Here is a 15,421-nt window from a genome sequence, read left to right as displayed (position 1 = left end):
CAAATAGCAACCCCATCGCATCTTTGTAGCTCCCGTTTTTCTCCGCCACAGGATGTTGTCTAAATTCGACAGTTGTTCAATATTTCCCATGGCCTGGGGCCAGGGAGTATCACAAATGCAACATTTCCACTAATGTCAGCTATGCGCCAAGGCCTTGCCAGATATATCTGGGTGCTAGGAATATCAGATGACTTTTGTTGTTGAGTGGATTCTTGGTCACTTCGCACCGGACACAATGGTTAAGACACAAATCATAATCCTGCTGTTCCTCTTAACGGGACAGCTGATCACTGTCACACACTGGCTCACAGGCCGAGGATGTGCCAACACACTGATCAGCCAAAGTGCCTCATCTAATCATCTGTTTCTCTTTCATCATGTGTCATGCATCATGTGAAAGAGCTCATCTTACTCTGTGATTAATTATTTATTTTATTTTTTTAAATCTGTCAACCACTTTTCTATTTGAGTTCCAATCATCAGTCTGGTTGAAGTCCATTTCAAATGTCCCCCCCAAAATGCTCATCTAATGTATGGAGTTTGGTTCAGAGCAGGATTTCACTCCTTCATGAATCCACTGTGTCAGTTTTCAAGAACAATTAAGCCGAAATGTGAAGATGACCGCACAGGAGCTCTGCAGTCCGGTTGCATGTTATCTGCAAACTGGGTCAACATGGGTTATTTTTAACCCGTGTTCACATACTGGGGCCCCCGTTTGCTAATCACTTTGTTCCCCTCTGTCATACCCATCTGCCCCATTGCCAATGTCACAACAAACTTTTCTTGGCAGAAGGAAATAATTTCCCTCGGGGCAGCAGGTAGGACTTGGACTGACTCACCCCAGAGCAGTTTCTTCAACAGAGGATAGCATGGATGGCATCGATTGGTATAAATAACCTGGCAGCTGACACCAGACCAGGTCCTGCACATGCACAGGATGGGACAACCTCGCAGATTAACCCCTGTACTTTGGAGGAAACCCTGCAGGAGGTGGAGAGTTAACCTCACAAATCTCTGTAAACGTGGTCTAAATTTCATATTTTACTGTCATAAAGATGTATTCCTAAATTGGTCTTTAAGGTGAAGTTTTAACAAGTGTGTGAAAGATAAGTTATAAGTCATAACAAACCAAAGAGATGAGCAAACTATGCAGCATGCAGGAGACAAGATGAAAATAAAAGCTCAAATAAAAAGTTTGAATGGTTAATGATGCTACAACAACAAAGCAAGAAGTAAAACTGAGCTGCTTGATCCCAACAAAGATAAAAACAGATCTTTGCATGTTGCTAACTCATTATGTGGTCTGACTTTAATGCCACTCTCTGTCCTTCCCTGGGCACGCCAGTTGCCAGGACTGAGGTTGACACAGCTGTTGCAAAGGAGCCTGGTCCCGTGTGGTGAGGCAATGGAGCAGAAAGGTCAAAGGTCACCAGCATTTAGGCTAAAAGAGAGAACAGGTGATGGAGAGGTGAAGGCAACTCACTCCCGTGATTCACTGAGAGGACAGGAGGATTTGGACGGATGCTTTGAATTCAGGAGATTCAGGAGCGGACAACTGCAGCAGCCACAGATTTGAATAATAAAGTGTAGATCTTATAGTGAAGAGCTTGAGGTGTTTGGTTGCAATCTAACAAATTATTTCTGTGGTGTCTGTCTGAGCTCAAAATAAAGAAAAAGGCACTCTGTCAGATCTCATTCTGTCACACCACAGTAGAAGGCTATGTAGTTAAACAAAAAGGTGCTCACTTTTGATTATATTATGTTTCATCTCAGGTAATGTCACACTCTAATTAGGCTCTGATCTGTCACTGAAGCCCCAAAAGGTGTTAAAACAGGAAACACATCCCTGTCTTTTCTCACCTGTCAAACAATTAAGACATAAAAGGAGTCTGGGTGTTACGCCGGGGCCTGCGTCCCCCTAAATGGCCCTGTTGTAGTAGACAGGCGGCCTCTGAGTGACCGGGTGACAGGTGAGCTGCTGCAATGTGGTGGATCAGCGTACAGCAGAGTATCCAGGTCAAAGCTGACTGTAGATTTTTCTCCATATGTTGCGGCTGTTACCGTGGAAGCCCTATCGTGACCCAGCATGAGAGACTGTTTCAAGTGTCGTGATAAATCAAGTTTATTTACGTAAGATCCTGATTGTAATAACATTCTCATAGGACTTCACAGGCCCATGATAAGTGCCTGTATTTGCACTTATAGCATGATTTTAATATACAGCAGTACGAGCATTTCATATAAAACACTGGTTCATTGAAGCCTTGCATCATAGAGGAAACTGAATTCTGCAGTCAATGATGATACACATAAAAAGTGCTGAGCGTAATCTCACTATATAAACTACATGAACATAATACAAAAAAATACAATAATCAGATAGTTACATTCAGGTAGAAAGGATGGAAACTAACTCACAGCATACATACACATGTGTGTCAAAATACCTGTGCAATACCTGTGCACATAGACTGCCGATCCAATGCACTGCTGAGGACTGAATATGGTGGTAAACCGGAAATCCAAATGTTTCACTGTATCAGCTCATATAATGCCTTCCCGTTATATTCTCAGGGGTTTCTAGGATAGAACAAAGTAATGTTGGTTTCAGTGGTGGAAGAGAGATTCAGATCTTTTACTTAAGTAAAAGTAGTGATACTGCAATAATACCCAACAACACGTAAAAGTCCTGCAGTCAAAATGTAACCAATAGTATTAAAATATAATCAGCAAAATGTACTTCAAGCATCCATGAGTTATTTTTATTACATATTATATTAAAGAGTTATAATTACAACCATGCATACATTTTAGCATTGTGGCTGGTCAAGTTTCAACAACTTTATACTGTTGGTGAGTTTCACTCGTATCACTGGATCAGATTTTATAAGATGATCATATGTTTTTGGTTAAAAAATCTTAATCTGAGAAACAGCCAGGGACAGTAGTTGACAATTAAATGTAGCAAAGTGAAAAACACAAAAGTAGATGTATAAAGTAGCATAAAATAGATATACCGAAGTACAGTGCTTGAGCAAATGTACTCAGTTACATTCCGGCACTGGTTGGGTTCATAAGCAGTTGTTGCCCTGCAGAAGAATTTCCTTGAAAGAGCAGCTCCATTTAAAGCCAAGTAAATATTCATGAATAATTAATGTATTATTTGAAACTTTGTTTTTATACTGCAGACAAATTTCACATCTTTGCATGTTCAGTTGACCTGGCCTGCCCTAGAATTTGCAATTAATAAGAGCATTTAATTATCATTAATTAACACCCAGTTACTCAGTCCTGTCCAGGAACCTTCCTGAGTTTACAGGAACCATAAAATAAAGTCTTGTATACAATACAACATTTGCTCCCTTACTGTATATTACAAAGGATATAAATATATATATATATATATATATATATATATATATACAGTGGTGTAAAGTGCTGCATCAACAATCACACAGGCTCGATATCATATGTTATCAACACAGAATATATTTCTGATACAGTTCCACAGGAGCTTTACTCAGAACCTCAAAGCTTTGTGTGCCTTCACATTAAAATCTTTTCGCTGGTAGTATGTGGAACACATTTTCACATGATCCGTTACTGTGGCTCCGGGTGGAAGAATGAATGGGAAGCAGTCTATGGACACCCAAGATCCTGTGGGGGTCGTCACTCAGCTGCTGCCCGACTCCCACCAAAAGGGAATGACAACTGCAGGAGAGCCAGCAGCAACAGCAACAGCAGCAGCAGTCAGCAGCAGCGGTGACACCGAGATAAAACAGAGATGGGGCTTATGGTGGGCAGAGAGAGCGAGGGGGTGGGTGAGCTGAATCAGCCGCCCAGCTGAGGATGTTTAAAGCAAGAGTCAGCGATGATCAACGGTTGTCTCTGTTCTGTACAACTTGTTCATTTGCTAAACAGATAAGATAATTATCCAGGTGTTAATGGATGAAGACTATAGAAATCATCCTGCACTAAATGTTCCAGATTTCATGGCAGTCACAGAATCTGATTTCACCCAGGGGCCATTTGTTAGACACTGGGAACACTATTATATATGAATATCTATTATCATAATTACAATATATCCTTTTCCATGGTTCAAGTCCATGTTCTCCACTCCATTTTTACAGTTTTTCCAGGCTCATGACAAGCAGCTTTTGTCAAGGGTTAAATCATTTTTGACTTGAGACCTGGATCACACCATTTACAAACAGTTGTTACGCGTCATCCTGAATCTTTACCTCCTTATTTCCTGTCAGCCCTCGGACGTGTGCTGTCTCACTGAGGCCAAAAGGTCCCTGTCTCTGCCCTTATTTTGCTCATGATACAATAATACTCTGTGTTATTGTGTCAGACCCATTTTGAAGATGAAACGCAGTGCTAACTGGCATCTAAACTAACACGACTAGATTCCTGTGTAATCCGATCAGGCTCGATTGCTGCGTATCTTGTCATTTGATGATCTTGTTACTGTCTCCTTTCTCTCTGTTGCATGTGCTCGGTCCTCGGTGTGTGGGCTCAGAGAAGACGATGGGCAGCTGTATGAAGCAGTCAACGAGCAACTGTAGTCACTAACTGATAGAGGTACAGCACATTAGTACAAGCTATAACTATAATAAAATGAAAGCTACAGTAATGATGTTCGACATTTAGTTATTTAGTATTTTAAGTCACCATCATTCCCTCCATCATGTTCATCCTAACCATTACCTTTATTAAAGACCTTGTATAATAATTATAAAATAAATAATAACACAAGACCTAGACGTTTTATACTGTATATAAGTATATAGATTTTTAAGCTATATTCTCAAAATGTGTCCGATTCAACCCCACACCCACTCAACACCTCCTCTCGTCCTCTCCATCCCCCTCATGGGAGGTAACAGCTGTGGTGTCACCCCGAGTCACATGACATGGGCAGGTGGGAGAAACCTATGTGGGACATCCATCCCCCCTTTCTTCCCTCCTATTCTCTCTCTCTGAATGTCAAACCTCACACACACATACACACACACACACACACACACACACACACACACACACACACACACACACACACACACGCACACACGCACATACACAAACACACAATCTCCTCTTTTCAAGGGTGTGGCCATTTTGTATCGCTGGAATGTGCTCCGTGTTTGTAACTCATACTGTATCTCTGATCTCCCACATTGATGAAATTCCACAGACAAAAATCTCTCCCGCTCCTGTCCCTGCTTGTAGCTGCTACGTCGCTGGTTCTCCCCAGAGACTGGCAGCTACAAGAGAGAACATCTATTCATGAATGGTCCACCACATAATCCCTGACCTTTCAGTTCTGTGACTCTGGTGCTCTGAGAAATCTTATTTACCCCAGTGTACATAATTTGTAATGATGATAAAGATCCATTAATTCACATATTTTGCCACTGCTGCTAAAAAAAGAAGCAATTTAAAGACAGGATTTTACATGCAGATGTGGTTGATTTAAAAAAGTGCCAACCCACCATTGGTGAGAGCATAAAATATGTGAAGACATACAAAGCCGAATGGAAAAGACAGGGTTTGCACAGGGTAATGATAAAGTGATTGAACCAACTGAAAAAATTGATATGCTTCTGTGTACTTAGAGGCATGCTCTTCTTTCCCCCAGTTTTACTGAGGCATTCAATTCTAGTGAGTTTTTATCATTTAAATGATTTGGTTTACTTAGTGGATAAATCACTCAGTTCATAGTAGTATTAGAGTATTTAATGGAGGAGAAGAGAATTTAAAATCCTAACTGCAATAAGAGATCATGTTTTTTAGAAAGATAACTGAAATGTAATTTTTCATTTTGTTGAGCCTGTTAATCGTCTTTGCATCTTCAGTCTTTACTTGATCTGTTTCAGGATGCTACTTTTGCTCCTGTTTATAATGACTGTGGGTCAAAAATTGAATACTGCAGTGATATACTGTATACACTGTGAAGCAGAAATTACTTTCCAATATATTTTTCATTATAACTTTCAAACTTTGCATGGACGGCTTTGCATTATATCACTTTAGAAAAACTGCTAATAAATAAAGTTGTGATTTTTTTTAACAGGGTGAACATGGAAAAGAAGAATGGCAAGTCAGTGCAGTGTTATTGCACTGTAGGACTGAGAATCTCATTTAGGAGTTATTATATATCCACCCTGCTGCAATGCCCTTGTGCAAGGCACCAAATCCCACTAATGCTCCATGACAGCTGCTTGGTTATGACCTGTGCTTTTCTGTAAGGGGGCAACCATTACTTATTCATCAATCAAACAATATTAATATGCGTTTAGTTAATTTATCGTTGGTAATAGTTACATTGCGTTACTGTCACACGCAGCCATTTTTATTTGGTGTCACTCTCTCAGCGGGAACATATTCTGCTCGCTCAGTTTCTGGGGACAGTATTTACAGACGGACTGCCCCGTGCGAGGAGTCCATCAGCTAATAATCGCATTTTAACGTTAAACTAAATTAAATATTACAATTCAACAAGTTTAAAATGACTTGTACTTGGGTTAAGGGTTAGGGGTTAATTAATAGTAAAGTAACGAGTTTGTATTTGCTACAACATGGAGACGCCGTGTTTTGCTGCGCTTTCCTCTGAAAACTGACCGTTACTTTGGAAAAAAGACATAACAGAGGTTGGTATCTGTAACTAACTCAGTACTGACTTGTGGTTAGTATTCACGAGCTGGAACAGTTAAGCTGTTTGAGGTGCATTACCAGCAGTGTCGTAATGGTAAAAAAGAAAATCCCCCAGCGCCGTGTCGTTTTACACTTCCTTAAGTTAAATTTATTTAACGCTAAATCGATGTAGTTTCAGCACAAACACTTAGACCTGAGAGCAGTTAGCTACATGTCTGTTGTTGACAGTGAAATGTCTGTTCTCTCTGCAGACAATGATACTGACAGCTGGTCGCCTTTCCAAAGTGCTGCAGCTCACCCTGGCGGTCGTCAAACCGGACGCTGTGGCTCATCCTCTGATGTTAGAGGTCAGCTCACACTCCCTCACTGTTACTGTCTGTCAGTGCTGCTGTGTAGCTGCTTCACAGTGTGACTTCTTTTGAACTCATTCAAGTACAGGGTTTTTGTGACTTTTCAGTACATGAGGATTAATCTATCAGGGGGCCCTGGAGCAAAAAACTTGTTATCGGACCCCTATTTGTCACCCACTTTTCACCTACAGTCCTCTGTGCATTGTACTCTGTATTGCAGGGAGAGGGGGAAAGAAAATCTTATATTAGCTACTTCCATCTGAAAATAAACGACCCTGCCAATATTCTGTAACAACCCTTCCTTACATAATATGCACACAACATAAGCACAACATACACAACGACTAACAGTCCACTAAACATATTATTATCCATACAGTCCGCTTACTTGAATGTGAACATTTTACGTCATTTAACTGAGTTCCACAATTTGACTTCACATATGGAAATACAGAGTGAATAATAACAGTAAATTGAGGTTTTGTGCACCTTATTTAGACAGTTGAATAAACCAAGTGTCTTTATATTTCTATTCATGAATACATTAATTCAACAAAATAATCCCATGGAGTGGCCTGTTTGTTCATGTCACTTAGCCCACTCTGCTATCTTCTTTATTTAATTCAACAGTAAATAATCTTAATGTATTGTATCACAATTTTTTCTGTTAAGTGTCATTCCTCTGGCAGGCGTAACAGATGGTGTAATAATATCAAAATGCTGCCCCTTTCCTTTTTAGCTTCGTGGAAGAACTCTGTACACAGTAACCTGCACGTTGTTATGATCCAAATATAATTAGATGTACAATCGTTTACTCAGTATCATCAGCTACAGTGTGGCACAACAAGGTCAAACGTTTTTCTTTTTTTTTTCTCTCAGGCTCTTCACCAAAGAATCCTGGAGAACAACTTCGTCATTGTTAGATGCAAAGATCTGGCGTGGAGGAGACAGGACTCGGAGAAGTTTTACGCTGAACATTCAGGTGAGAATAAAACTCATCTGTGTTCAGTATTAAAATGAACAAAGAGAAACAAATGAGTCAGCAGCCTGTTTTAGCACATATGTGTAGGTTAAAACCAGTGATTCATCCATCACTGTATTGTTTGAGCAGCCACACTGAGAGGGAAAAACAGACTTGTCCTCAGTAAGGATCACTGAGAGTCATTTCTGATGACGGTTCAAGTCAGGCAGTGAAGTACAGTGTTTAAAATCTTCAAGTTTTTAAGTCATTTAGAACCGAAAACTTGTCGTAATCCCACTTATTTTGCTTTTCAGGGAGATTCTTCTATCAAAGACTTGTTGAATTCATGTCAAGGTAAGCCTTACTTCACACTGACAATATTAAATGTACAAATCCTAAATCATGACACCGGTGGTTCATTGCATGTGTAAAACTGTTCTTGCTTTTATGCCTTTGCATAAATGTGGTTTTCTGTCTGATCGTTTTGAAATGGAATAACAAGGAAATTTCCATATGCCATAACCCACTGGACTGGCACAGAAAAAGCTCGCCTCGGTTGATGGTGCTCCTATTTCATGCTCAGCGAGTCACCAATAAATCATTTTCTGAAACTTCACAACAGGAGTTTCAATCATCAGCGGACTGCCAAGTGTAGCACAAACACCCCATGGGGCAATTGTCTGAAAATTGCCATGCAGCCTGCTCACAATAGCTCCACATGCGGCGAACACCCACTGGACAGAAAAAAAAATGCTTGTAATCACGTTGTCATATTTGTCTCCTCAGAGCAGTGAATCGGTAGTTGCCACAGCAACCTTTGTCTGGGTGTTTTTGGAAACCTAAGAAGCATTTTAAGTGTTGTCAGCTCCAGTTGGCATTGTGTCTCTAAAACTGATAAATTGATATCTGCGCACGCCGGATACGTATGTGTATCTGAGCTCCCTCTGGAGTGAATAGATTGGATTTGTATGAAAAGCCTTTTTTTTTGGCTTCCAGTTAAAAAGAACAGTGTGTAGGTTTTAGGGGAATCTAATAGCAGAACTGGAATATAATAATCACAATTATGTTTTCATTTGTGTATAACCACCTGAAACTAAGCTTAGAATGAGACCTTCATATCTATACAGGGAGTGGGTCCTCTTGCACGCTCGCCATGTTTCTACAAAAGCCCAGAACAGACAAACCAAACACTGGCTCCAGAGAGGGGCCGTCGCATCTCTACGCTACCTTAAGGCCGCTGTAGCTTCTTCTACACACGTACAAAGGGAAGGGGGAGGGATCAGGGGAGGGGTATTCAGTTGGTTGCAATCTGCAGCCTCATCGCTAGATGCCGCTAAATCCTACACAGTGGCCCTTTAAAGCCTAGAAAGCATCCAAAGCTCTGTATGTAACAGCCACACACAGCTTTGACTCTCTAACATTTAACCTTGATTGACTACTCAGTCAAACTGCTGTCGAACTCTTTGCCGCAGTGGGCCGATGCGCGCGTACATTTTAGCCAGAGAGGATGCCATTCGTCACTGGAGAGAACTGATGGGACCTACCAAAGTGTTCAGAGCCAGATACACCTCCCCTGCCTCCATCAGGGCCCAGTTTGGACTCACGGACACACGAAACACAACTCATGGCTCAGGTGGGAAATATGTAGAGAAACAGGTTTATGACATGTCTGACACCCCATGCATTATCACATGGGCTGTCAAATCACACACTACAATTTCACCAGGTTTTGCTTTGGCGTAGAATTTCTTTATCGCTGTAATTATATGGCCGAAACACAAATAGCGATACTTTTAAACATTGCAGAAAACTTAAATTATGAATTTTTTTTTTTTTTGCTACAATAGTGCATCGTAACACCTGTCTTAATATTTGCATGAAGTTAAAAAATTATATATCAGTTATTCATATTACATTTTATTCAGTAGGAGACTGTTGAGTGTTTTAAAGTTCTCAAGGGTTTTATTATTCAACAATATATCCAGTGTGACTTACATAGAAGTCTTAGGACATTGCAAACCCAGTACTTCCAATAATCATTTTCAGCTTTTTTGTTCAGTACATTTTCAAAATCATATATATATATATTTTTTTTTATTATTATTTCTCCAGATTCTGTTGAGTCGGCACAAAGAGAAATCGGTTTCTTCTTCCCAGACTTCTGTGCGGATGAGTGGATGGAGAAAGAAGAGCCATTGTTCAGATCTGGACAAATCCAATTTGACCATCAAAAACAGATCCACACGCTTTCGGCGCAAAGCTGATCCCAGAGCTGCCACTGCGGTCACTGATCTACAACATGTTTATACATTGCTCATGGAAAAGCTGCCAGAGCTGACGCTACACGCTTTATGTAATACTGTGAAAGTGCATGTTTGTCAATCACCTCAGCTCCTCAAAGTGCCAATGTGCTCATCCCATGTCTGTGGTATTAAAACAGATTTTCCTTCCATGCCATGTGTTGGCATTTAAAATAAGGGCCATGTGTATGTTTTTGTTTTATTTATTGTCATTATAGAAAACACAAGTGACTAGATAAGAAAACCAGACACTGCATTGTACAAGACAACACGATGTAGTCAGACAGTTTTACATTATCATCACAAACTCCTGTCCAGACGTCCAGACAGTGCAGTCGTCGTTATCAGTTTCCTGAGCCATTCAGATTGTAGCACAGCAGCAACTACCTGTTGTGTCCATGTCAAATGACGAAACAATAAAAGTTTTATGCTTTCTGAATACTCAGTAATGTTGCATAACACTGTAAAAGATACCTTTAGACATATATTTATTCTCAAAAGCATCTTAAAATTAAGATTCTACTTCACAGAAATTTGATTGTGCTAAATAATGATGAAAACAGGCTGTCTGCTGTGATATAATACGAGTTCTTCATTTTGTTTTGGTCTAAGTACTGTATGTACTCTAAAATGTCATATTTTGTATTTTCTCTTACCAAACTAGCAGTAACAGTGAAACGTTGTAACAGGCACCATAGAAATACATCTTACAGCATTAAATATAATATGGCCTAGTCAAAAATGAGAAAGATTTTATGACAGTCTGAATTTAAGTGTTCAGAAACTCCGGCAAAGTCACACATCCTTCTTGTGCTCCCTCAGCCTTCAGACCCATCAAGTCTTCTCCACAAAAAAATATTCAGTTTACTTATTTCACAGTCGTCGTTTTTCTTTGGCTTCTTCCAGTTTCCCCTGCTCTCAAGGGTTTTGTGCGGACACCTGTTTTAGAGACTCCACAGGTTTCATAACCTCGTAGGTGGTGAGGGACTTCTTCACCTTCCCATTCTTGTCCACCTGATGGATGCTCTGTGTCACTGTGATGGTCACCTGCTTGGTCGACATGCGATTGTCCTGCCATTTTGTCTGTTAATGGTGAAGAACGACGGATGAGACGTAGTAAATATGTGATATTAACACTTGTGTAAGGTTTGTTTAGATTGCAGGCTGTGGCATGAAAAGGGGACATTTGTGCTATGTATTGTTTTTTATTGTTTTGTCTGTAATATGTGAAAATGCATGTTATAATTTCCCACGGACCACGTTGATGTTTTCAGATGTTTGTTTTATCCAGTGAACAGTTCAGAACCCAAAGATATTCAGCTTACTGTCATGTATGACCAAAAAAAGCATCAATATTCTCACATCTCAGAAATGGAAACATAAAATATTTAAACTCTTGCTTAAAAAAATGAATAAAACAATTATTTGATTATCAAAATGGTTGCATCTTACTTTTCTGTTCATGTGTCAGCTCTAAATGTAACATATGAGCAGGACATAAAAACAAGAAAATAGTCAACCTTTTACCCAGAAGGAGGTCTCCCACAACTCATAACTTTTACTCAATGAATGAAGAGAAGAAGAAGAAAACAGAAAATAAAAAGTTGCCTTGATGCTCTGAATTGACCTGCAGCGTTTAAAAACATCAGGGAGAGACTTACAATCTCTTCAGTGTGTAGAACACTTCGGCGCTGCACTGTGGTGCCAGACGAAGGCAACGACTCCTCTTTGGGCGGAGAGGCCAGGATTGCAGGAGGGCTGCTGGGTTTCACATCATTCAGACTGGCTTCAGACACGGCGGAGCAGACCTTCAGATACGCCTGAGCAGGAGGAGGGAGGCCGTCCTCAAAGAAATCTGGAACTGAAACAAAACTAAATCTTAGATTTGACTCTTGTTTATCATTACAACCTATTGAACCTTGAACAAATCAAAGCCCTGTGTTTACTGACTAAAAAGAATAAGGTCATCCCTTCAACTAAGGGACCAAACGTAGTCCATCTGCAAACAAGGTAGGGATATCCAGACAGCAGTCTGATTAATCCCAGTCAGGCAATAATAAAGCAAAATTGAATATGAGAAAAACAAACATTCAGGAAGCTAAAGAACAATAAATAACAGGGAAAAAGTACTGTACATCAATTATCATGGAGGAGATGGATAAAAGAATCAGAAAGCAGATGAGATGAGGCAGGTTATGGCATTTACCCATAATAATAATAATAATAATAATAATAGTAATAATGATAATGAGAGAACTCCTTCAGAGATGATTCATATTATGTCAAACCTGGAATTAGCAATAATACAGTTAATAATAAAAGATGATCTCTAGAACATCAGGGACTGACATTAAAACAAATGCTTTTCCTTACAACTTCTGGAACAGCATAATTGTTCATTATAAATAAGTAATACAGTCTCTCAGCTTTGGGAGACTGTGGCATCTTTACATGTGTACTGAGCTGTTGGTCTCCTTGAGTATTTTTCTCTCATTAGTCAAAGGTCAGAGCAAACAGACAGCTTATAGGTGCATTACTGCCGCCGCTGAACTCATTACACCACAGTGTAATCAATTATGGAAAACCACTCTGATTATCACCCTGAAATATTATTTAATGTGCACATCATATACATATTATGAAGTATTTTGATATAATCTTCGTGGTTACCAGTTACCGGTTACCTGTTTCATCTCCTCAGAGGCTGCTCAACTGAATTCGTCTTCACAATTACATCAAGGCTCCTCTGCCTGCATTCACTCACAGCTGTTGCCATGAGAGCAAAGTCCTGTTTGAGCACACTGGCTTTTGATGTAACCTATTATGTCCATTTACTGATTCATCTCATGATGGCTTCAAAGAAAACTGCAAATGTAAAAGACAAATTAACACACAACAAAAGGTTTGTAGTCAGATCCATCTGTTTCTAAGCTGGACGCAGAGGTACAAGAGATGAACTGCGCACCAGAAGAACAAAGGTTTCCAGAGAAGATGTTTTATCAGTCACCTTTATCTTCCTTGTATCATGCTCAACCCTTAACTAGACATTTCAATTTTCCTTCTACATAAAAGTTTCTCTATTGTTTTTATTTTTTATTTTGAAAGGGCCATGCACAACCTCTAGAGGTATTTAACGTGTAAAAGGAAACTGTTACACCTACAGGATTCGTACTGCAGGGGAAAGCAGAGAGACTAACACTGACTGTATAGGTGTGGCACCCTTCACTTTGATGTTCAGCGTCAAGCAAAGACCAATCACTGTAAACCCAAATATGACTCCAGCCTGAACTCTGCCAGCCCGGTGTGAATAACAGCCAGTATTAACAGCCCCACTGATCAAAAAACTTAAACGTATCAATGAAAGTACAGTAGTAGTACTTTTACTGCATGTATTTAACTATAAAAGACACTATTAAGGGTGCAAGCGATGAAAGCAAACATAGGATATAGTAATTTAAAAACAGGAAAAAGAAGATTGTAATTGCAAATGCACTGTGTTCCAGCAGTGGTAATCTAATAAACCATGAATGTATTATTCATCTGTTCAGCAGTTAAATGACTGCCTATTCCTCTTAGCAAATCAAGTATCAAGTATTCATTCACCCATCCACTCAACCATAATTCATTCTTCTTACCGGGGCAGAGTGTTTTCTCAGAAGCGAAGCCGGCCTCAGAGTTCTCAGAGGTGATGCTGTGGATGGACGACAGGGGGATGTCAGTGTCTGTGCTGGTCAGCCAGGTGGACTCTGTCTCTTTGGTCCAGCTCTCCAGGTAGCGAGGCTCAAGAGCATCAGTCCTGCTCCCCCCACAGCCCATAGCGCTGCCTCAGGGCTACTTCACTTCCACTTTTGGACTTTTCTTCAGAATAGAAAAACAGATTTACACTGGATTTCAGTTTAATCAGTTTAAGCTGTGACACTGACTCAGCGAAGTGAATCTGTATCTTACCAGTTTCTCTCCTCTTGAAAGAAAGAGCGCAATTATATAATTATGCAGAGACAATTTTAATCTTCAAATAACATCTAACCCTGCTAAAAAAAAATAAGTAAGACCAATAAGTAAATTAGTCATTAACATAATCATAATAAGAGTAAAAACACTGAGTATTAAGTTATTTTTTCTCTCTTTTTACGATTACGCACGATTAAATTAAAGCTAATCATCAGGTTAACAGTTTTAAAGTCATTGTTCCAGATTCTCAGGTGAGAGGTTTGGCTGCTTATTTGTCTCATCTGATGATGTTGTTTAGACTGTGTGTTGGAAAAAAAAAAGAAATTGGGAGACCTCAGCTTGGGCTTTAGGAATCTGTGAATGGCATTTATCTATTTATTTATTATCTATTTTTTTTTACCATTTTCTGACATATCATAGATTAATATAGACTAATACGACTGATAAAGAAAATAATCCGCAGATTAACCGATGATATACTATATGATAACACTATATACTGTTTACATTACAACAGTAGGCTACTCACAGCACAGCACACAGCTGTGGGACACACCGAGTGCCCTCATATGATTGATGATCAGTCAAAGAGTGGGTTGAATGGTCCCTCACAGTCACATTTACATTTATTCATGAGCATTTGGAGGCAGCATCTTCTAATTGTCAATCAGGTCAGGGAGTCAGTTTCACACAGGAGCCTGCTGATCATCAAAACATGTAGTCACCTGTAGGCAAAGGAGAGAGGCAGAGAGACTGTACCAGTGAAGAAAAGGCGTCCTATTTTTTAAGTCACTTCTAGAGACCTACTTTAATTGGACAGCACTGAGAATCAATGCATCTTGTAAAAAAATCTGAAATCATTACGGTACAAAGGGATCTTCAGCCTAACCATCCTTTAATCGTCAGCGTGGCTTACTGAGCCTATTTAACCGTCTTCTCCTTCAATGAGATGCTGGTGAGGTCTCACTTTATATTTTTACTGACGCACTGACTCACGATCAGGCCTCCTATACATCATTTTATCGCCTGGTTTACTTATTCAACTGTCTTTCCCCGGAGAATTGAGGGACTCCAAATGAACAGCAGTGCACAGGCATTATTTACCTATTGGGTAAAAGCATTGGTAAAAACGCAGTACACGCATATGGACCTGTCAAGCATTAACAATAGCTCTCGCACCACTGCCCTCGGCACAGGCC

General features: G+C 39.8%; 2 protein-coding genes across 3 annotated transcripts; one reads left to right on the top strand and one right to left on the bottom strand.

Annotated features, from left to right (window-relative positions):
- Window positions 1–6,415: 6,415 nt before the first annotated feature.
- On the top strand, window positions 6,416–10,448 carry nme6 (NME/NM23 nucleoside diphosphate kinase 6). The gene is made up of 6 exons (XM_023403017.2): window positions 6,416–6,656; window positions 6,912–7,007; window positions 7,890–7,992; window positions 8,286–8,325; window positions 9,444–9,604; window positions 10,084–10,448. Exons 2-6 carry the CDS (start codon window positions 6,915–6,917, stop codon window positions 10,233–10,235), a joined length of 549 nt encoding a protein of 182 aa, XP_023258785.1. The 5' UTR covers window positions 6,416–6,656; window positions 6,912–6,914; the 3' UTR covers window positions 10,236–10,448.
- A 10-nt stretch (window positions 10,449–10,458) lies between these two features.
- Window positions 10,459–15,365, bottom strand: baalcb (BAALC binder of MAP3K1 and KLF4 b). 2 transcript variants are annotated; one of them, XM_023403018.2, is made up of 4 exons: window positions 14,752–15,365; window positions 13,907–14,129; window positions 11,933–12,132; window positions 10,459–11,354 (listed from the first exon to the last, which is right to left on the bottom strand). In XM_023403018.2, exons 2-4 carry the CDS (start codon window positions 14,085–14,087, stop codon window positions 11,190–11,192), a joined length of 546 nt encoding a protein of 181 aa, XP_023258786.1. In that variant the 5' UTR covers window positions 14,088–14,129; window positions 14,752–15,365; the 3' UTR covers window positions 10,459–11,189. The 2 variants fall into 2 exon arrangements, with proteins under 2 accessions (XP_023258786.1, XP_087029259.1); XM_087173133.1 differs by lacking the exon at window positions 14,752–15,365 and having other exon boundaries at window positions 13,907–14,703.
- Between the last annotated feature and the right edge of the window lie 56 nt (window positions 15,366–15,421).

The sequence above is a fragment of the Seriola lalandi genome, unplaced genomic scaffold (genome assembly GCF_002814215.2).
Source record: "Seriola lalandi dorsalis isolate HSWRI2012SDOR001 ecotype SW California unplaced genomic scaffold, Sedor1 jcf7180002054054, whole genome shotgun sequence".
NCBI classification, from domain to species: Eukaryota; Metazoa; Chordata; class Actinopteri; order Carangiformes; family Carangidae; genus Seriola; species Seriola lalandi.
The sequence above is the reverse complement of the archived record's forward strand: the minus strand, read 5'-3'. Positions and strand labels throughout refer to the sequence as shown.

Bases quoted from the DNA above. Each gene is read 5' to 3' on its own strand.
- nme6 (XM_023403017.2), top strand. From the start codon at position 6,915: ATGATACTGACAGCTGGTCGCCTTTCCAAAGTGCTGCAGCTCACCCTG. The intron at 7,993-8,285 runs GTGAGAATAAAA...TTTGCTTTTCAG, and splicing joins GTTTTACGCTGAACATTCAG to GGAGATTCTTCTATCAAAGA. The intron at 9,605-10,083 runs GTGGGAAATATG...TTATTTCTCCAG, and splicing joins AAACACAACTCATGGCTCAG to ATTCTGTTGAGTCGGCACAA.
- baalcb (XM_023403018.2), bottom strand. From the start codon at position 14,087: ATGGGCTGTGGGGGGAGCAGGACTGATGCTCTTGAGCCTCGCTACCTG. The intron at 12,133-13,906 runs GTAAGAAGAATG...GTTTTGTTTCAG, and splicing joins TGAGAAAACACTCTGCCCCG to TTCCAGATTTCTTTGAGGAC. The intron at 11,355-11,932 runs GTAAGTCTCTCC...CACCATTAACAG, and splicing joins TTCTACACACTGAAGAGATT to ACAAAATGGCAGGACAATCG.